At 31.8% G+C, this 22,425-nt stretch overlaps 1 protein-coding gene across 4 annotated transcripts in view; it reads right to left on the bottom strand.

Annotated features, from left to right (window-relative positions):
- Nucleotides 1-294: 294 nt before the first annotated feature.
- The window catches only part of LOC134265557 (uncharacterized), a 30,775-nt gene continuing 8,644 nt past the window's right edge, over nt 295-22,425 (bottom strand). Inside the window, exons 1-12 of one of the 4 annotated variants that reach the window (XM_062747778.1) lie at nt 11,557-11,679; nt 8,851-9,015; nt 8,581-8,696; nt 7,779-7,923; nt 6,950-7,090; nt 6,212-6,342; nt 5,969-6,119; nt 5,237-5,422; nt 3,600-3,715; nt 3,157-3,208; nt 1,309-1,408; nt 299-1,192 (exon numbers count right to left, since the gene is read on the bottom strand). In XM_062747778.1, the coding sequence (XP_062603762.1) occupies nt 733-1,192; nt 1,309-1,408; nt 3,157-3,208; nt 3,600-3,715; nt 5,237-5,422; nt 5,969-6,119; nt 6,212-6,342; nt 6,950-7,090; nt 7,779-7,923; nt 8,581-8,696; nt 8,851-9,015; nt 11,557-11,659 (1,866 nt within the window). In that variant the 5' untranslated portion in view covers nt 11,660-11,679 and the 3' untranslated portion in view covers nt 299-732. Of the gene's footprint in view, nt 1,193-1,308; nt 1,409-3,156; nt 3,209-3,599; nt 3,716-5,236; nt 5,423-5,968; nt 6,120-6,211; nt 6,343-6,949; nt 7,091-7,778; nt 7,924-8,580; nt 8,697-8,850; nt 9,016-11,556; nt 11,680-22,425 lie in introns of those variants that run through there. The other 3 variants (XM_062747781.1, XM_062747779.1, XM_062747780.1) reach the window with 3 other exon arrangements.

The following is a 22,425-nucleotide window of genomic DNA, read 5'->3' on the forward strand; positions in this document are numbered from 1 at the left end:
TATTTTAAAGCCTACTGTCTTGCAATATAATTGTTATATAAACAATACAAAATACAGTCAGTACATATTTTCCATTAAAGTTTTAATTACATTTTCAAAAATTAATTTATGAGGTTTTTTTCTTCAGAAATGGATCTATGGATGTTTATTAACTAAACAATACAAACAGAAAATCTCCAAAATCATGAATATTAGTACATAAGATTCTTTTAAAAAGTACTCATATGAAACTATCTTTCTTGGAAACAAACTTTTGATTTAAAATGTCCAAATATATGCCATAAAGGTCTTCAGAGACTAAATGAGGATGCTGACTGACAATATTGTAAATAATAGTTATAATATAATAATTATATTAAAAGAATATGCCTGCTTCAAATTTGAGGAAATTTTTTCCCCATTTGAGATTGCTATTGGCCTTGTAGGTTATTAATCAACAAGAGAATTTTTCTTTTATTTACAAATTCTTAATCAAATATGAAGAATTATAATTGTTTTATTTTATTCTTAGATTGTCAAAAATCTCCAATTTAAACATGTGCCCAAACGCTCATACGTGAATCCGGATACACCGGTAATTTTCTATCACAAATGCATGCATTGCACAAAAGTAAGAATCGAATGCAAATTCCTTGAGGAAAGTATAATTGTTTAGTCAAAAGCTGATGCTCTGACGTCAAACGGTTTAGGTTCCTATTTAACTGAAAAAAAAACTTTCTAATACGTATTCCCTTAGTGTCCGCTCCGTGATTTTATCTGAAGTCTGGAGTACGTATCCTCCATCTTATCGACTTGTTCACCATGGTGTCCATAATCTGAGTAAGACGCGGCATGATCATAAGTAGCCTCATCTTGAGATTTATTTTGTGATGTACCACTAGTACTAATATTATACACCCCGTCCTCTGATTCGGCAGCAAAATGGGCGTGATCATAGACATTGTCGTTCTTGTTTTGTTTAGTTTCCTTATCCCCGAGATGATCATAGACATCATCAACTGTTTCCCGATATGGTTTATCTAAATTTTGTTCTGGATTTTCTGGTCTGATAAAGTGTTTTGATGAAGGTCTTTGTTCAGAATTATATTTCATCATATTCGGGTCGTCATTAACGTTGACGTAAACATTTTCACTTATAGAGTTTGACATTTGATGATTTATCTTGTTGTCTTTGTTTTCTATCCCCCTTTTTCTGTAAAATACTTAGACTTTAGAAAATGGAATTAGAAATACCTAATTAATCATAAAAGCACATACATGTACACACACCATCGTCGTGATTATCTATAATTAAACTGTAATACATACCTAATCAACCAAGTGACGACAACTGCTGTGCAAATAGCAAGAATAAAGACTACCACTAACGACACTATCAAAGAAATCAAAGGAACGGGATTTTCTAAATCTGAAATTAAAATAAAGGAAAGAAAACACGTTAATTTGTGAAATGTCTTCCAAACTGAGTGTCATTGAGTTGTAATTCCTACGATTTGTTTAATCCTAATATTTAAGTCTGTTGACATAATTACATGTACAAAGCTTTTCTGTTGTAAAAAATTGTTAATGGCTAGTGATTATCTAAATCGCAAATATACTTTTCCTTGCAGAAGTCTACGTCATACCTTTAGGTCAGATTCATCTCGTATGACTTGTTTTATTTACTACTAACAAGAATAGATATGGGTTACCCCATATCCAAAGGTATTTGACTTTTAGATTTAATATGTTTAACAGTGTTTATAATGAATTTAATTTAAAAAAAAAATGCACTGTTTAATTATGCAAATCGAGTAAATTTCGTGAGTCCGTACCATTACGGTCACCCAGTTTCTTAACAAACAGTACACATACCTGTGTCCGCAATACCAACATTAGCCTTAGTCTACACACTTGTGATGGAGTTGTCAAACGCATCTATCGAGCTCGGAGAAACACGTTTTGTTTTGCCGAGAAGTTACTATGGCAGACAAAACTTTTCTTTTCTTAATTAGATCATATGAATACGAATTCTGATTAATAAAAAATATACAATACCTGTTGAACTATATTTTGTTCTAACATTTGCAATTGCAACAAAGTGTGTTAAAAATGGGTTAGGAAACTCAGGGCCGGGTCGAAAAATCTAAGTTGAAAACCTTTCTTTTTTGTTTTGAAAATTACAAAAATGTATTTGTTGCAGGAATTATATATTACTTATATAATTAAAATTCTATATAATTAAAATGATATGCTGAACTTCAACACGAACCCGGTTTTCAGTTTAGAATTCTCCGACGCGGTTCGTGTTTTGCTACACATTTTATACCCTACAGTTTACACAGTGTACACACGAGCAGAATCCGGCCAGGGATTAAAATTCCGTCATTAAATGATACACACACACACACACACACACACACACACCCTCACACCCTCACACCCTCACACACACACACACACACACATCTAATGATTATTTTTTTTCTTTAAGAGAAAATTGTATGATAATTAACGGACTATAAACATGTACTTAATACAATTGTTGATACAGTATTATTAATTCATCGGTGAAAAAATATCAATCGAAGAATGACCTAAATATTCTCTGTTATCAAACATGTAAAAAAAAAAGGGGGGGCTGAGGAGGGAGCGAGCGTAGGAATATTGATATTCTTTATTTGCATTTCAGGGGGAAAGTGATTTTCTAAAAACATTTTGACGATATTTTTGGTTTCTTTAACGTATGACATACACAACATAATTCTTATCATGAACAATAATGTTGTATCTACATATCATGATGGAAATATTTTCGTCGGAACAATTTGTGCGAGTCACCGCTGACTACAGTAATATATCTTGCATTAATAGTAAGCACTGATCGAATATTTTAAAAATGATAGTTCATAAAAAATCTTCAGTAAAACTCGCAGGTCTCTTTAAACATATCATGAAGACCAACTTTAAAAAATTAAACAAAGCATATTTTACTCTACAATATGTATGGAATATTCTGTGTCAAATGATTTCATCATATTTCTGATTATTGATAACAATTGATAATTGAAATCTTGGATTTATTCCCACACGTGAATCTTATGATGTTACGTTTACTATCAATGACCAAGGATATTTCTCCAAGCTATTAAGGATATGTTATATAAGTGTGTTTACTTTCATAAATGGTCAGTGGAAAGTCAACAGTGGTAGATTCTTCCAATGAAGTCTGAAAGAAAAAAAAATCAGAAAAATCTTGATTAAAAATAAATGATGTGTCACGATACATGTATATCCCTCTAAATGTTTATTTTTTTATCACATTTATATCAAATTGAAAGACTGAATATAAATGTCACTACAGTCACTGTGTAAAATAATGTCTTTTCTTAAATTGAATTTTTCATTGGATAAACATGTATAAGGAAAACAATATTTTTTTGCATAGAAATCAACATCATTCAATGTAACCATACGGGATAAAGATACATTTGATTGCTTCCCACGTAATACCATGTGTCAACAACTGAAACTCTAAATCTTCTCGGATTTTCTTCCCTGATCGAACAATTGGGAAGAAAACGTAAACATAAATATTCTATATTTCCAAAAATATGTACCTTTTCGCACAGAATACTGTTCAGTTTTTGAAAGCAGTCGACAAATTCACAACTAGTGTGGTTACACTTCTGGCATTTCAGGAAGGTTCTTCTGTGATTGGTGTCAAAACTTATACCTAGTAAATGAATTCAGGAACAATGAATACTAACAACCGAGATTAAATTTTTCTCTTTACTGTACATGTGCAGATCAAGTTGCTAAATAAGCAAGTCTTCTTTTCTTACTATTATAAATCAAATGAAACATACAAATGATAATTATTGCATATGAAAAGGAAACCAAAAAAGGTACATATTGAGTAGTTGCCGAGCGAACTATGCTTTTTTTGAAATATTAATTTTTATCATAGCACTTTTAAAAATAACAATTGAAAGAAATCTGATCCTAACTTTTCGCACAAGAATATAGTGAGACCTAGACACATTTGTTTTGCCTGTTTTTTAACAATTTTTAATTTTCTATTTTCATGGACACAAACACAAAATAAAAGAAATCTGTTTCAGGAATATAATTTATATCTCATTCTTAAAATCTAATGACAAAGAGATTTTATGAAAAATCAGTTCAAACATATCTGCGTGTTAATGAACATTGTTACAGTGTAATCTAGATCTGCATGTTTTTGTTACGTTAAAATTTTTCTGGACTTATTCATTTTGCTTACTCAGCAAAATTTAATCAACAAAAACTGACAATGCTGGTTTGTTTTTCTTTTTTTTTTCTTTTTGTTTTATAAATTCTTTAATTTTTTTCATTTGTGCACTACAAATATTACGACGTTTACGTTGATTCAATTTAATAAAAAATAATTAGATTTTTATAAGCCTTCTAAAACGCGGTTATGTTGAACTGTGTTTCAAAAGAAAACTATGTTTCTTCTAAATAAAAATGGAGAACATTATTTTAAGTGAATAAATGCACTGCAATATATGTAGTTTTCATGCCAAAGCAAGGCAAACTTTTTTTTGTTTATTAAACAACCTTTAGAAAGGTCTGTACAATATAAGTATTTAATCACTTAGAAAGAACAATATTCCAATTTATTATACCTCATATAAATAATCACAAGTGAAAGCTAATCTGATTGGCCTAGGCAGTTACATGAACGTTGTGTTCGCCCTGCAACAAAACGTCGTGTTTCACGATTGTGACGTCACAATGCAATGAATGATATGATTACTACTGAATCAAGTTGTTTATATTGTTGATTTATTGTGTCGATTCAAACGTGTAAAATATAAATATTTACAATTGTGTTCTCTTGGGAAGGGGTCGATTGTTGCTGATGTGTAAATCACATGGACTAGTCACGAAGAATTTTTTAATGAAGTGCGGCTAGTGGTATAACTTGGGGCTGTTTCATATCGTTCTTATCAAATGTTTATTTTTTTCATTGGATCTTTCTTCGTATTCCTTGCACTGTTTTTGATTTGGTATGATAAACAATTTATTGCATGCTAGTGAGGGAGACATGAAGATTGCATCGCCCATGAAAAATCATATTCCCCTCGAGCTGTGCCCTCGGGGAATATGATTTTCCATGGGCGAAGAAATCTTCATTTCTCCCTCACTGTCATGCATTAAATGTATAGTGTTTATTTTTAAAACTAAAAGAAAAACGTTTAACATTTTTTACCTCGATCATATCCTTCGTATACTTCTTTTGCAATACCAAGCCATGATAAACCATCTTTTTTCCTATGCAATGCTTGACAGGCTTGGTTGGCGTTTACCAGAGATACATTTCCAGATAAGTAAGTAGGCGGAGACCATGTTTTGCACCATTTCATCGATTCAGTCCAGTTCTGTCTAGCATTTTTATCTATTTCAAACATTTAACATTGATGAAAATAGAAATAGCTTTCATTTTTAACATGCGCATTGCATACGAAATCATGTTTTCGGGCATGCCATGATTTTAACGCTTTTCTTCATATTTGACCTTATTTGGAAAGAAAATGTTTTTGGACGTGATTACTTTTGAATCACATATAACAGGACGTTCATATTTGGAGCAGCATGCTACAAATAAACTCATCCAAACCATGAAAAAGTAAAAGGCTGGGGGCATGTACAGTAATTCGCGATCGTTGAAGCATATCAATTAGCAATTATGACATATTGTCAATAGATGTAAATGGGTTAAAGTGCCTTTCTACAGAAGAGAATGTGATCTTTTTAGAAATATTTTCGAAATAATGACCATAGTGATATTCGAAAAAAATGTCTTATTAGAAAGAAACACACAATGTTTATATTTTTTTTAGCTTCGTGTACTTTAAAAATAAATTAGAGGAGAATCAAGATTGAAGGGGAAAATTAAACTACAATTTTAGTAGCATGTTTACTTGAAATTTTCGATATCTACCAATTTCGAAGTATGGGGTTCTGTAAATATTGATCCTCCATGGTCCACCACATATTTGACGGTTATCTCCACCGCATGTCATGTTACATTCACGTTCAGCCTTTTTGATCCTCCTTACAAAATCGTTTCCACAAAAACATTCATTTGAATACTGTAAAGGAATATTTCAATAAATTTAATACAGCAGGATTTTTCCTTATAACTGTTAATATGTCATAAAATTTTTTTAGTTAATAAAGCAACCTCGACTCCAAACAACTTTCTTTTTCGATCTGAACAAAACTTTCTGCAAAGTTTTATAGTCATATCTCTGGCCCATTTATCCTCTCCTGAAAGGGTTCGCGAACTTTGATCCTCAAAACACCCCAGGTATTCTAAGAAAAAGACCATTCAATGATTAAAGTAATCATATATTATTTTTTGTCTGCCCTTGAACGTGGGGATATCAATTATGGTCTGTCTTCCCTCCGATAGTCTGTCTGTTAGTCCGTGTCCCTGCAACACTTTTGTTTCCTTCCATATCTTGAAAAGCTTTTTGAGGTTTTGCAATGAAATTTTACACAACAATTTCCTATTGTATAAGAAAGACTATGTCAAAGAAATCTGTTAGTTATACCAAACGGCCTAATACCTAGTTTTCTTGATGCCATCGATCTCTGTTTATTAATCAAAAAGTAACGTCGGTCTCACAGGATGAATAAATTTAAATATAGACTTTACTTTCGCTCCAGGAAAATGACTAATTATTATTTGCATTAAATTGTTCTATTTTTGGAGAATGCAGGCATTGTGTGTTTGTTTTAAAATGCTAACGCTTAAAGCAAGACTCACAAAAAAAAAAGTATTAAGGGGATATCTGAAGTGTTCAATGCAGACACTGCATTTTATCTCCTCTCAAATCAATACTAATCACTAACATATTAATTTCTCTTATAGATCTATCATTGGGTTACTTTAAATCTGATATGCTTAAAACAATACCTTTAACTTCACAGACTCCGAAATATGACTCAGAACAACTCGTTGAAATAGAAAACCTCTGTTCAGTACCACAGTTAACCGCAAGACATGTTGCTTTTCCACCATTTTCGGCTTTTGTACAATTCGGTAAAAATGATGAATCTAATAAACGTTTCAAAATTATATTTTAGAGGAAATATAATATACATACTTGTATTTTAAAATAATTTATGCATATTTACTTTACAAACTTTTTTTTTAGAAAATGATATCGATCAACATATGTCGTTGGAAGAACTCGCCAAAATATGATTTGAATGTATTTACCAATTTAATGGCAAAATAGTTTGTAGTGTATTGTGTCTCTCCCTGGATTTTTAGTTGAAGAGTTTCAAATTTTAAAGGAACTGTGTTCTTTTCTTCACAAGTAACGTCTATAAATGCTTTTGTACACGTCTTCAAGTTTAGATAAACAAAACACCGAGATTACATGCTTAGAAATTTCGTATATTTTTTTTAAAGTTTAAAATAATTTTCATCGATTGATATCTCTTCAAAACCCCTGATAACGCATGCTGAATTTTGTATTCGAATATTTAATTGATGACACTGTTATCTTAAATTAAGAATATCTTGTAAAAATCATCAGTAGGTATGGCCCGTTGCCTATGTCCTAAATGCTGCAAAGGGGAAGTTAACATCAAACATCATTTAGGATAAACAGAACTTAATACAAAAAAATGATACAGTATATTTCCATCAATATTTCTTTTTCAGAAAGTGCTATAAAGGTAACTTTAGAATTCAACACCAAATTTAGAAAATGTCGTATTATTCATATACAGTGTACCTGCAGTGTATACAGAATAGGCATTAGGTCCTCCACATTCTGAAAATCCAAAACCTTCTGTATCTTGTCTGCATGTTTCATTGCATTGATTGGGTAAAATCGTTTTACTCAAAATTGAGCGTCCAAGACACACACATTTCTTTTCCTACAAACATAATTAACCATTTGCGCATGCAATATACATTCAAAGAGTAAAAAGTGAAACCTGATAAAAAAAAATCTAAAAATTCAAAGGAATCATTATGGTTTAAAAGCTGACTTTATCAAGATTAAGTATAGATAATTTGTTCGTGAATGTATTTTGTTTTGAAATTATGTCTTATAATATGCGTGCTTAACACACAACATGCACATGTCTATGCAGCTACGAACGTTGAGTGTAGGAATACACCCCCACCAAAAAAATAAATGAGGATAATATGTAACTTCTTTGTACGTTTTTATATCTTTTTTTTTATTTTTCCGGATCGCGGATGTTACAAAAGTAACGATTTAAGGGTTTCATTTTATAGTAGTTAAACAATGAAATGCTTTCTTTGTTTATTAGTATTTTTGATAAATGTTGCAGCGATTGGAAAAAAAAAATGCATTACTCGCATAAGCTTAGGTGTTAATTCTAATATCTAAATTTAATATAAAATATTTTTATATCTGGATAAACGACAATTCAAAGATGAATATAGTAGGTTAAATATTTCGTTTTTTGTATGTTTATCACTATGCATTACTTAATTGCTTTTAATTTATAGATCATACATTTATAAAACGCAAACCAAAGTATACCTTTTTTTTTTGGGAATACCTTAATTCCAAAAATTGTCGAGTTTAATGATGAACATATTTCGTGACAATATCCAGCAGATAAATGATTCTTCAGGAATTCCTGATAGCCATAAATATTCTTTGAATCAAAACAGCCTAAAAATACAATTTGATGGTTAAAACTTGTATTTCTTCTCTACAGGATTATACATGTAAAAAAAGTTGACAAAACTTATTTTTGCAATTGCTACCCCCCCCCCCTCCTTGCACCCCATCTCATTATGAATCAGTTCTATAATATAAGAATTACCCAGAATTTTAATCCACGATGATTGTCTCAGGTAGAAACCAGTCCAGATTTCCATTTCTGTTGAAGCAGAAGTGTTTCTAGGTAATGTATCATTAATTTTATGACATTGTTGTTGAGCTTCAAACCAATCCCATGACATAGAAAAAGACACACTTCTGATATCACCTGCGAGTAAAAAAGTACTCTTAAGAATATAATGCTATTTCTTAAATGAAAGGTGACACCTTGCCGACTTTAAAAACATTTATTGGTCATACATGTCCAAACGTGCATGAGTTTTCATGTAATGAAGTATCTGATCATATAATATTGTCACAAATCATACACCCCCCGCCCCTTCCAAAAAAAAAAATAATGAAATCTTTTCAGTCGTTGCCATATCTCATATGCAAAATTACTCTCACAGCTGCTCAGTCTGTTGAGCATTTGCTCTGTGTTCGGAATGTCGAATAAAGAGGAAGCAGTTATTGTTTCTGTGAGCTAGACACCTTGCAGTAAAAGTTGCACGTTCTTCGGATGCGACCTTTAAAACATGGCCCCCTGTAACGGTAGACACTGGCACGATAAAGATCCCCCATTGCTCCTGCTCAATGGCCTTAAGTACCGAGTAAAGTTGCATATTTGAAGCCTTTCAACGATATATGATGACTTTTCTATTTGAGTGAAATATTCTCGATTGGAACTTTAAACAGCATAAAATTAAATCATCATATGCAGAATTCATGACAAAAAGAAACGAAAGCCTACACAAAAACTTATGTTAATGCATACTTTTTATCCGTAACTGATGAATCAGAAAATATAAATATGATTGTATTATGGAAAATTAAAATTAAAGCAAAATAGAAGCCGAGGAAGTTGTTGGGTTAACTGAACTGAAACCTGGCAACACATGTGGTACAGATTTATACAATATTAATAAACCTTTTCCCAAGAAAATCATTTTTTTTTTCTTCGACTTTTCAGGTTTTAGTCATAGGCTATTTGACAGTTTAATATGTATTAATATATCTACCGGCAAGAAAATTTCTGAAGATTTTTCTGCAACTCGACATTTAGATAAATGGACGACGTATTGTCAATTATCAATGGTAATTTCCATTCCTACATCGATACGATATATTCTGGTGAGCTTGAAATAAAAGATACCACAGAGTCTGATACTTCTGTTTCATACTTGGATATTTTAATTGAAAAAGACGCTAACAGTAATCTAACAACCAAACTATATGATAAACGTGATGACTTTAACTTTTCTATCGTCAACGTCCCTTGCTTATGCAGCAATATACCTTCATCACCTGCATACGGAGTATATATAGATATCTCAGTTGATTCGATACGCAAGAGCATGCTCTACGTATGAACAATTTCTGAAACGAGGTAAATTATTGACTAGCAAGTTGATGAAACAAGAATATCAGCAGTGTCGTTTAAAGTCATCATTTCGTTAGTTCTATGGTCGATACAATGACCTTGTCAGCAAATACAATTTATCATTGAGTCAAATGCTGACTGACGTTTTTCATACCAATTGTTAGTCAATTTTTTATACATTGAATTGACAACGGATTTTTTCCGTTATTTCCTGATCATGACAAGGAGCACACAGCGGGTGTGACCGGTCGGCAGGGGATGCTCACTCCTCCATGGCACCTGAACCCACCTCTGATGTTTCGGGGGTCCTTGTTTGCTCTGCTCTTATTTTGTATTGTTTTATGGACTTTGAGATTGAATACTGTTCGTTATCTCCATATCCTTCTTCCACGTCTTGTAACATAAAAAGTCAAAGGTGATTTCTATATATAAACAAGAAACCTATTGTTCATATCGTTCACCTGAGCAATGTGGCTAGGAAAAATAGCATTAATCAGTTTATTATTGAAAATTTTAAACCTAATAGGGGTCCTTACCAATCCTTAAATATCAAAGAACAAGGAAGAGAGTGTGATTTGAACAAACTTGAATCTACACTATTAGTAAGGAAGCTTGCATATTTCTTTGACTACCAGTGGCTTTATTGCCCTTTACATTTGAACTTAAATGGTGGCCCCGCCCTACCCAAATCTGAATCTACACTACCTGAGGATGCTTCCCTATAAGCTTCATCTTTCCTGGTTCTTGAGAAGAAGACTTTGAAAGAATGCTCCTATTTATTTCTATGTAAAAATTTGATCGGCCATTGTGGCCCAGCCCTACCCCCGGGGGACATGATTTGAACAAATTTAAATCTACACTACCTGATAATGTTTCCTTATAAGTTTAATCTTTCATGGCACAGTGGTTCTTGAGAAGAGGAATTTTTAAAACATACCATAAAATTTTCACTATTTCTGAATTATCTCCCCTTGAATAAGAACATGACCCTTCTTTTGAACAAACTTGAATTCCCTTTACCTAAGGATACTGTTGGCCAAGATTGGTTGTGATTGACCAAGTGGTTCTTGAGAAGAAGTCGAAAATGTGAAAAGTTAACGACGATGACAACGACTACAACGGCAACAACAACAAGGACAACGACGACAGACAACGGACAAATTTTGATTAGGAGAGCTCACTCAATCCTCTGGTTAGGGTGAGCTAAAACTGAAACATTTTGCTGACAGTAGCACAATTTCTGCGTTAAATACGCACATTTTTATATCAATATTTGTAAAGTTTGTTAACAATTTCAGCAAGGGAAGAAAAATACAATGAAATACATACCATTATATAACATTAGCCAAGTGAACAACAGTGTTTGTGATACAGTATTTCTCCTTGTCATTTTACATGTCTTCCTTAATCTAAAATGAAAACATATAATCATTTACTTGTTGAAAGAAATATAAATATTATTTTCAATCACAAGGAAGAAGTGTATTTAGAGAGAGAAAGCATGATATAAATAGCTTTGTTTCTTTATTTATGCAGTACCGGTTGTTATTTCCTTCCTAATTTTTATCAAAACAATTGTTCAGTATTTATTGCATTGATTAAAGATTCGTGAAAACAGAAATGAATATCTTATTATAATTCAAAAGACTCCCTTAACATTTAATTGTACACATCCTTGCTTGTATTTCTAGAAAGAAAGCATAAGTCCGACAGATATTCTATATATTGCCGGTATTTTTAAACTTCAATTTAAATCAAATAAAAGTTCTATAGTAAAACAGTTAACTTGAAAATTTAATTCTCATAGAACAGCATCAAAGAGGTAGATATAAACTTATGTTTTTCATGCCTTTGGAACATTTTTAAGAGCAGTGTATGTTAATTGGAGACTTTCGACAGTTCATTCCTAAATAAATCTTTATGTTGATGTTTAGATCTGAAATAATTGTGGTTTATATCTTCCTGATTAAACAAAACCACTCTTCACTTCTTTTAAAAAACCTCCCTTCTATAAAGCCTAAAGATTCATTTTGATGCTAATTACCCTTAGTAAAAATACTCCTTATAATTCAGCAAGATCTGGAGTTTCACTTAACCCTAGGCCTTTTACAACCAACCACTACAATTTAAGATATTTTCTTTTTCTGTATATTTCCTTTCTTCCGTCACTCAGCTAAGTATTTTATTCCTTTAATCTAGTTCAAGGAAACAAATACGACGTAATATCCTGATGCATTCTTTTTCTGTTTTGTACGATGAGGATTTCAGTGAAGCATTTAACAAAATATTTTTTGTTTGAAATTAAAACTTCCTTGGAATTTTACTTAAATGATTTTATTATTGAAATCTTAGCCTCCGATGTAGAATAAATGAAGCAGACATTAAGTAACCTAGTTTTTAATTTTAATAAATATAATTGCCTTTTTGATTGATAAAATAAGAAAATCTCGATAATTAATTCTTATTTTAATTTATCTATGAAAATATCAAGTTTTCAAATGGACATTAAAACTTAGGAATTCTGTAACGTAACATTAAAACAATAATATGTAAAATACTCCTAAATTATCTAAATTACGTATTCAAAGATACTAATAAAAATGCCATAAATAGAACCGGTCATTTTATCCTGCTAATATCAGAAAAAAAATTAGATATTGTTTTGTATTTTTTCAAAGAGAAAGGTTTTACAGTAAACCATGCTAAAAAATTACTCTGCCCTGGAGCGCTAGCAACCATGTTAGTCTATATTTCTATAATACACATGCTCGGCTTCACGGTCGGGCATTCTAGGAAAACTTCACGGTCTAGCAGTCTGGGAAAAGTAGCTACTATAGATAGACTTTGCGATGAAAATTACGTCTTTTTTTTTAATCAAGTAATTCTGGCCATTTTCTGTTTGATTATGAATTTTGTTTTCTTATTGTGTTAAAATTAACTACACAACAAAACGTAAGTCATATAACGCCAAATTTCTAAACATCTAGCTTGCGAGTTATACTACCTTCCTGTATAATACAGTCAACTTCCATTTTTTTCTAAGTTTGTTGGCAAGACACGATACACGATTAATACAATGCATTTCCACATAGACAATTTTAATCCCATAAAATACACTTCACAAAAAAAATTATAATTCTAACTATCTGACTCAAACTCGTTAAATATCAAAGAAATAAGCAAAATAAACCAGATGATACCGAATCGTCCTTTCTGTGTAAAAAAATCAATTCGGCGCTTTCTCGCCCATCTTTTTTAAAAAAAAGCTTATGGTGTTTTTGGTAGTGACAAAATCCTTCCTTAAAAGAATGACTATGTCTCTTATGAATTAAAAGTTATTATAGCATAAGTTCCAAAACGCTAATTTTAGCATATAGGTCACAGCTGCAGTCAAAGTCACAAGGTCATTGGCATTGCTGTCAAAGAACTTTATAAGTGGAGTATGAATACCAGATATGAAGTCTCTATCTCTCATATTTCAAAAGTTGTGTGACAAAGGTTAAAGATGACAACAGACAGACAGACAAAGAGACAAAAAGATGAACAGATAAACAGACAGACAGGACAAAAACAATATACGTTCTGATTATATGTCGATCCAGGTGCATAAAAAATATAAATAAGTACACTGCCTGACTGGTATCAGGCAATGTATGTGGAATGTATAGAGAGTATTTTTGAGACACTTATAGCGACATAATTTTAAAGTTACAGTAACTGTATTAACGTGGCTGAGTTTGTTCTGTTGTTCATCCTAGGTTACATATGTACATGTCCATTTTGATTTCTTTCTAAGCTCTAAATCTACCTCAAAAGTTGCATTGCAGGCAACATTTTTGCATACAAAATTTTGACTGATCCTTTCCGTTATATTAGTATCGGGATGTGATGAGTATATTGTGTATAAAAGTATTTGAAATTCTCCTTATGTGTACATATAACAATATAACCTGTTTTAGTCACCTGTGAAGTTTTTAGCATTTCATAACAATACTGCATTGTTTATATCATATATTATCCTAATTATATGTCCCTGTACCACCATTTTCTCAGTTTATGATATCTGTTTCATCTTAAATGATTCCTTCTTCCTTAAAAAAAAGAAAATAAAATGAGCATTGTCTTACTTATGACAGAAAAGTGTTTTACAATGAATTATGTCAAAAACTTAAATTTCCTGTTCAACTTTCGCATGCTCTAATTGTATTTGTAAGAAATAAAAAAAAATATAAAATGAAACATATGGAGATAAGGAATAGTATTCAAGATCCAAAGTTCATCAAACAATACCAAATAGCAACAGAGCAAACACTGGCCTCCAAAACATAACAGGTAAGCACGTTTCAAGGAGGAGTAAGCATCCCCTACCGACAGGTCACATCCTTGGTATGATCGGGAAATAACGCTAAAACCCGTTGTCAATTCATTATATAAATAATGGACTAACGTTTGATATGAAAAATGTCAGTTAGCGTTTTACTCAATGATAAATTGTATTTGCTGACAAGGTCATTGTATCGACCAGCAGACTTACGAAATGATTACTTTAAAAGAGATTGGTGATGTTCTTGTTTCTTCAACTTATGTGTCAATAGTTTACCTCGTATCAGAAATTGGTCATCCGTAGAGCATGCTATTGCGTATCAAATCAACTGAGGTATATAAACTCTGTATGCAGGCAATGAAGGTATATTACTGCATAGGTACAGGAAGTTGGCGGTAAAAAAGGTAAAGCTATCACGTTTATCACAGAGTATAATAGAGTATCATAGAGTATGGTTGAAGTAAAATATCCGTTTTCTATTTAATTGAGGACAGACACCACAAACATTTTTTTGTAAAAAAAAATCTTGAAAATCTTGGAAAATAAATCTATAACTAGAAGAAAAATTTACATGCTATACCTTTTCAGTACGAAGACTTTCAAAAACAATTTGTAAATTCACAATTACCCCTGTAACATTTTTGTCACTGTAAGAAACTGTTACTTTCCGAAGCATTGAATGGCAAATCTGGAAGTGGACATAAAAAATGTGTACATGTATTAACCATAAAAAAATGAAGGCCCCCGCGTGGCAGCCAAAGTTCTAGATTACATTTATTAAGAACAGATCAAACTTCAATGTCAAATTGTTAAAAAAGAAAACATATTACTTCTTAAGGATATGTATAATCTAAAATAATAATATTTGCCTGATGCAATGCATAAAAAGCATAATTCTTTTCTTTTTAACAGGGATTAAAAAAAGACGTCAATATGTTCATTTAGTTTTAAATATATCATATAAAAGGGTACTAAAATCAAAATTTTTCTGGTCCACTGAAGCAAACTTCTTGAAGGCCACAACATGGTTCAAAAAAACTAAATATTGACAAACGAACTTGTGCTTTTAATGAAAATTTCACACAACTAATCTTCAAATGATATATTCAATTGACTGCCATATAACCTCTTTTAATGAATTATTTCTTGGCGATACTGAGGGAATTTTATGGGAAAGTATTTTTGGAGAAATTCATTCTATGTTTTGTGATATTAGAATATTGATAAATGTCTCCCTTGGTTACAAAACGCGTATAAGAATGCCGTCAACGACCGAGACTTTTGAGACCATTTAATTTACTTTTTAAGTTAAACCAGTCTTAAACTTTGGGTAGGCTATCCCGGTTTAGTTCTAGAAAATGTATTCTGGAACTGCCTTGGTTTCAATGGTTTTATTATTCCCAATAGCCCTATCATATTAATTTTATCAATACATATTTTTTTACTTTGTATCGTGAAAAATGTTAACAACTTTATCGTATTCGCCACTTATTGGTTCCATATGTACATTTGTATTAATCTGTCCATAATCAGAGGAAATTCCAGCATACGTATCATCAATGTTTTCTTTATTTTCCCCGTAACTTCCATATTCTATACTTAAAGTTGCATGGTCATGTGTCTTTTCTTCTTTCACTTCCCTTACATGGTTGCCTTGCAGATGATTATATGTCCCTTCCTGAATTTCCGTGTAAGGATAAGATAAGAGTCGTCGTCAATGTAATTGACGATTCAAGACGAATTTGATGTAGTTTCGAGTACAAAAAAAATGTCCGTACAATTTTCGTCATTCTGCTTCTCATTATTTAGGTATTTAACCTCCGATCTTTGGAGTCTGCGTCTTTTTGTATTTATCTTTGATTTTTTGCTTCTATAACAAACAATGGACAAAACACATATTATGAAAAAACCAGTCAATTTTTTAAACACGTACCTTTTTTTTCTTTTATAAGTATTCATATTCAAAGTATTTTAATCAAATTAGAAAAAAAATAGAGCATATACCGTATGTATGCAAAAAATACAATTCCAGAAATCAGAACGAAAATAATCAACAGCAAAACAATGATGCCGGTATAAGTACTTGAATCTGAAACTTAAAGAATTTTAAGTCGGTCATTTCTTTTGTTCAAATTTTAGGACTGACAACGTACTCATTTCATTAAGAGACGGTCAGCTATAAAATGATTTTTTTTCCTCAATTTGTATCTTCATTGGCAGCAAAGGTTTGTCAAAATTTCTTATATTGTTCAATTATTATTCAATTATCAATTTCAAACAAACTTCAAATAAAATGACACCAATTTGAGCTCAAAAAAGTGATTTTTATTCCTTAATGAATATCTGATGTTTTCACAATAAGACACTTGCTATGAGCGTAACACAATATTATATGCTTTAAAAATTCTTACCTCTGTTTTTTTTTTAATCGAAATGGCATATATACAATCATATAATTTATGTCGAAACGCTACATAGCCAACCTCTAAGAAGCTTATGTTCGCCCCATGATCAACCACTCGGTGGAAAATAAAGCATGATAAAAAGGCTATCATAAGCATATACAATTCTACCTAACTGATATGAAATAAATCATTTTTGTAAAAAGAAATGAAATATTTGTAAAGAATTTGGGCAGCCATTATGCAGCTGCGTGATTTACACATAAGAGTAGTTGTTATCTTAAAAACAAGTATATACTGACAAAACGTCAGAGATACTCAAGCTGTAGAAAGTAAACTAGGAAGTGTCATTTATAATATCCTAAAATTGTATAAAATGAGAGCTATTGAGTTCAATCTATTAATAAAATACCGGGATCCAAAAATTCCACGTGACTACGGGTTTATCTAGCTGTGCGGCATGTCCAATACATATTCCGTACGAATCAAAAAGAATCGAAGTTATGTATACCAAAGCTGAAGATAGTACGATTTTTTAAAGATATGTATGCCGTGTTAAACAGTATTTTTGCACAGCTGAAACCGAACAAAAATTTCTAGAGTATGATAAGCTACCAAAAATAAGCATTCTTGCAAATTCGACGAAATTTTATTCGGTATTAACAAAGTACTGGTAGGGAAAAGAACATGATATTCTCATGCATATTCATAAAGGACTGACGTTTATCCTGGATCTGCGCATGTGCGCGGGAAAAGCATCGCGAGAATCATCAGGTCGAGGAAAATATTTTTTGTGACGTCTTTTCAGTGAGGGACACAAATAGACCAATCAGCTCAATGAGTTGATTTTAATGCATTTATGAGTTACTACATAAAAAACTAAATGTGTTTTTCAAAAAGGCTAGTTTCTTAAATCGCTCTTAGAAAGACTTGATGCATTATGTACATTATTATCTGCTAATCCCATGCTCATATTTGCATACAAATGATTAACAATGATGAAAATAAAAGTTTTCCGCACTCCATTGTACAGGTCCGTTTGTTTAGAGTTTCCCCGTGCTGTACTGCTAGTGGACATTTTCGTTTGGATGAACATTTACCGATCTTCAGTATGGAGCGCATATTATGCGCAAAAGATATTTTATGTCAAATACAAAATATGGAAAGTAATTTAAACTGCTTTGTTTACACCCTGAATTGGATATCGTCAATTATCCCTTTTCGTTTTTTAATATGAACTACATAACATATGTAGATGAAACTTACATACCATACATCTTGCCTTCTTAGAAATATAGTTGGGCTAATAAAATAAAATTGGTCAAGGAATTCCAGGCCTCTAAAAACTATTCCAGTTTGAGAGCACAACCAAGCATTTCGATGAACACCATTAAGAAAAATTAATTCAGGTAGGTAGCATCGTTTTTTTTAATTGGGTGGGGGGATAGAACAGTTAGAATAAAAATCAACTAGTTCGAAGATATCTGACAAGTAAAATAAGTTCCAATATCTTTCACTACTAAATTTTATTCATTCACTACAATTTACTGCCAAACTCCAAATTTCACTTTCGAATAAGCCCGAGCCAATGCTGATAACCTACTTGCAAATTGTTTTCATATTTTATGCAAGGGGTCAGAAATACTGTGGTTCACATGTAAAGAATATAATTATATTATTTAGTAGTATTCTGGTTTGGCATTCGGTATATTGTGCAGATTTATATATGATATTCTGTGGAATACTTTTTGCTGTTTTGAACCATTAAGAAATGCATAATCGAATGTATCTAATAACCATTTTGATTGATCAAATTATACCATTTGTTTGTATTGGTTATTTCAATTTGGCACAACATGGTTTCCACACTTCTTTATCCATAGTCGCTGACAGCTGTAGAAGTTCACCCAACCGAAAATGTCCATTGAAAAGACAATTGCACGTGGTTATTCCTAGGTACAAAAAGCAGCCAACTCTGAGGTGCTCTCAATATTGACAATCCCTAACTCACGTGTTTGTAGTATAAACGTAGTAGACCATCATGCTTTTCGGTTCATTCACGAGATTTGACCATTGTTTGCTGTAATCATGCGAGACAACGTGATCATGAATATTTCAATAAGAGGCGGTTTTTTATCCGACACGGAGAGAAAATAATTTTTACCAAATAATATTTCATAACTTTTAAAAGTGATGGAGTGGAATTGTCTTATTTGCAGAAAGTATATAACTTATATAACTTGATGAGACACCACATATATTTATTACTTTTAAAATAAAACACTAATACGGCATATATAGCTTTAAAATTAAAGAAAAAACGTATGAGGGAGAATTTAACATTAATTTTGTGCTATTATTTTATTTTACTGTCACTCAAACTGAAAGTGCACATCATTTGCAGGCCCATGAGAAGCAATTTCTTTTTCGGGGCACAACCATACAATTGTAGAATTTAACGATGGGATAACCTGCGTCACCTTTCAGACTAACCAGTGGACTCGTCCAAAGATGCTTTGTCGGCGACTGTAAAAGTTACCTGAGATTCCTACGCGAAGAAAAGCGCGAAATCTCTGTATAGAAACTGTTGCGGCTGCGGAGCTTCACTCATTGTTCATTCGCCATAGAATAGAATCCGACATTTAACACTTAATATCTATGAATATACAGAAGTTTTCAACATAAGCTTCATTTTTGTTTCTAGAAATATTTTTATCTACAAAAATAATATGTTTCCGTGTTTGTAAACTTAGTAAATCGATGACCTAGCATCGTTTTAGATAACTCAAGCCCCTCTGGGGCTTGAGTAAAAATCATAGATTATTTTGTAAGCTTTCATTAGAAAATATGCATAGACTAATTACAAGAAATGTTTATTTACCATTTGGAGTTATTGAGTCATGGATCATTGTTGTTACATGAAGTTGTTGATCAAAAGTCGTTGTCAAAACATCAGTATCTGCTGTTTGGCTGTCTGTTGTACTTATTGTTGTAAGTTCACTATGCAGATCCTAAAAATTATTTGAGAACTAAAATAATAAATTCCTTCTGTTTACCTGTGTTTGATTTTGATATACATCTGGCTGAAAACTGTCAAATGGTGTATGACCTATTATACTTCACGTTTGTTACGCATTGAGTTACTCAACTCTTTTCCGCAACTCCTCTTATACAACTGAATAAAATTTAATGAAATTTTCAAAATCTTTCTCATATAAAGTGCAATTTTGCATCTTCTATTTTACTTTATGATCAGACATATATTTTGAATTTCCTATAGGAAAACTGAGCTCTGCAATTCGTAGTGTCAATTAACAATCTTATGGTAATTTCCTTTTTTTATGTTGATGCGATATATTCGAGTGAGTTTGAGATAAAAAAAAAATACACAGAGTCTGACATTTCTGTTTAATATTTGGATATTTTATTAGAAAAAGATGTTTATGGTAATCTAACAACCAAACTCTATGATAAACGTGATGACTTTAACTTTCCTATCGTCAACTTCCCTTACTCATACGAAGTTAATATATCTCAGTAGATTCAATAGGCAAGAGAATTCTCTAGCTATGAACAATTTCTAAAACAAAATATATATAGGTTCCTTTTTAATTGAAAAAAAAAACTTTTTTAATTAATTGAGAAAAAAAACGTATTTCCTTAGTGTCCGCTCCTTGATTTTATCTGAAGTCTGGAGTACGTATCCTCCATCTTATCGACTTGTTCACCCTGGTGTCCATAATCTGAGTAAGACGCGACATGATCATAAGTAGCCTCATCTTGAGATTTTTTTTTGTGATATACTACTAGTACTAATATCATACACCCCCTTCTCTGATTCTGCAGCAAAATGGCCGTGATCATAGACATCGTCGTTCTTGTTTTGTTTCGTTGCCTTATCCCCGAGATGATCATAGACACCATCAAATGTTTCCAAATATACTTCATCTAAAGTTTGTTCCGGATTTTGAAGTCTTTTAAAGTTTTTTCATGGAGGTCTTTTTTCACAATACCCTTCAATAATAGCATGGCCGCAATTTACATTTGCAAAACAAATTTCAATAAGGTTTGAAGGTTGAGGATCTATATCTTTATTTTCTGCTTTCTTTTTGTTCTTGCTGCAAAATATTTGAGGACAATAAAAAAGTCAGTAACATTTTTAAACATGTTTACAATCAACAATCGTAAAAAAGAACACAAAGATAAACGACTTAAAAGTAAATATAAACACATAACGGATAAACCAGATGACGACCAATACTAAACAACCAGCAAGAATAAAAACTAACACTGATGACGAAATTACTACAATAATCGTTACTAGGGTCTCCGAATCTGTAGTAAAAAGAGGAAAAAGTCTTTGTAAAATGTTTCATTCCAATTTTTGCCAAGCAACTTTTTACTCACTGAATTGTCTGCAAATTTTCTGTTATTTCACAATCATGGCAAGGAGCAGGTGTGGCCAGTCGGCTCCTCCACAGCTTTTGGCCTTAGACGAGATCATTTTTGTTCTCTGTCTCATTTTTTCCAAGTCAATTAATTGAGGGAAAATGAAATGGAGATTAAAAGTGAGCTCGTCTAAAATATATGACTCCCAGGCCATATCACACCTCTGATACTTTGAGGTCCATATTTGCTGTGCACAAATTATGTATGCTTTAATGGGCTTTTGAGTTTGAATATTATTCATAATCTCCATGTATTTCTTGTAAATCATCCCGTTATAATGAATTGTAATTGAGTCAAAATGAAATGTAAATAAGATCTATATACATTTATAATTATAGATACATCTAATTATAATAAACCTTTTATGTTGCTAATTAGCAACATAATATAAGGGAATATAGCACTCGAACTTTCAGACCCGGATTTTTATCATAATCAGTTGTGTGTAGCTTTGTCAACGCTTCATTCATTTCAGACAGTCACAAGTCTTTTAACAAAGAAATCGTCTTTCAACGGACAATGCACAACTGAAAACATTGCTTAAAAGAAGTTATGAACTGAAAGTATATTAATTAAATATTTTTATTTTAAATACGTTTCCATTTACTAATTCAACGATATTACGTTAAATATTTTTTTTAATCAAAGCAGACAGTCTTTAGGGGATTTTCCTATATCATATATTTTATATATTTAATTTTATAACTATCCTTTGAACAACAATTATGTTTTATTTGGGGGGGAGGGGTTGATGTGCAAGAGAATCTGCTTTGCATCGAATCCGAATGTGCTAAATTGAAAAATAAAAATGTCAGTAAAGCACTTTCCTCCATTTTCATTTCTGCTTTAATATATTATATACATGTCCACTATTTCTATTATGAAAAAGATCCCTCACTGCTCACCCTGAGTGCCAAGTATGAGACAAAATTTGTAGCTTTCAATCGGCAAGTGGTAGCGTCTCCATATAATTGAGTGAAAAATTCTCGAGAGGGACATTTAACAACATACAATTAATCAACA

Source organism: Saccostrea cucullata, unplaced genomic scaffold (assembly GCF_032062105.1).
Source record: "Saccostrea cucullata isolate Sc308-1 unplaced genomic scaffold, CSIRO_AGI_Scuc_v1 ctg2109, whole genome shotgun sequence".
NCBI lineage: Eukaryota > Metazoa > Mollusca > Bivalvia > Ostreida > Ostreidae > Saccostrea > Saccostrea cuccullata.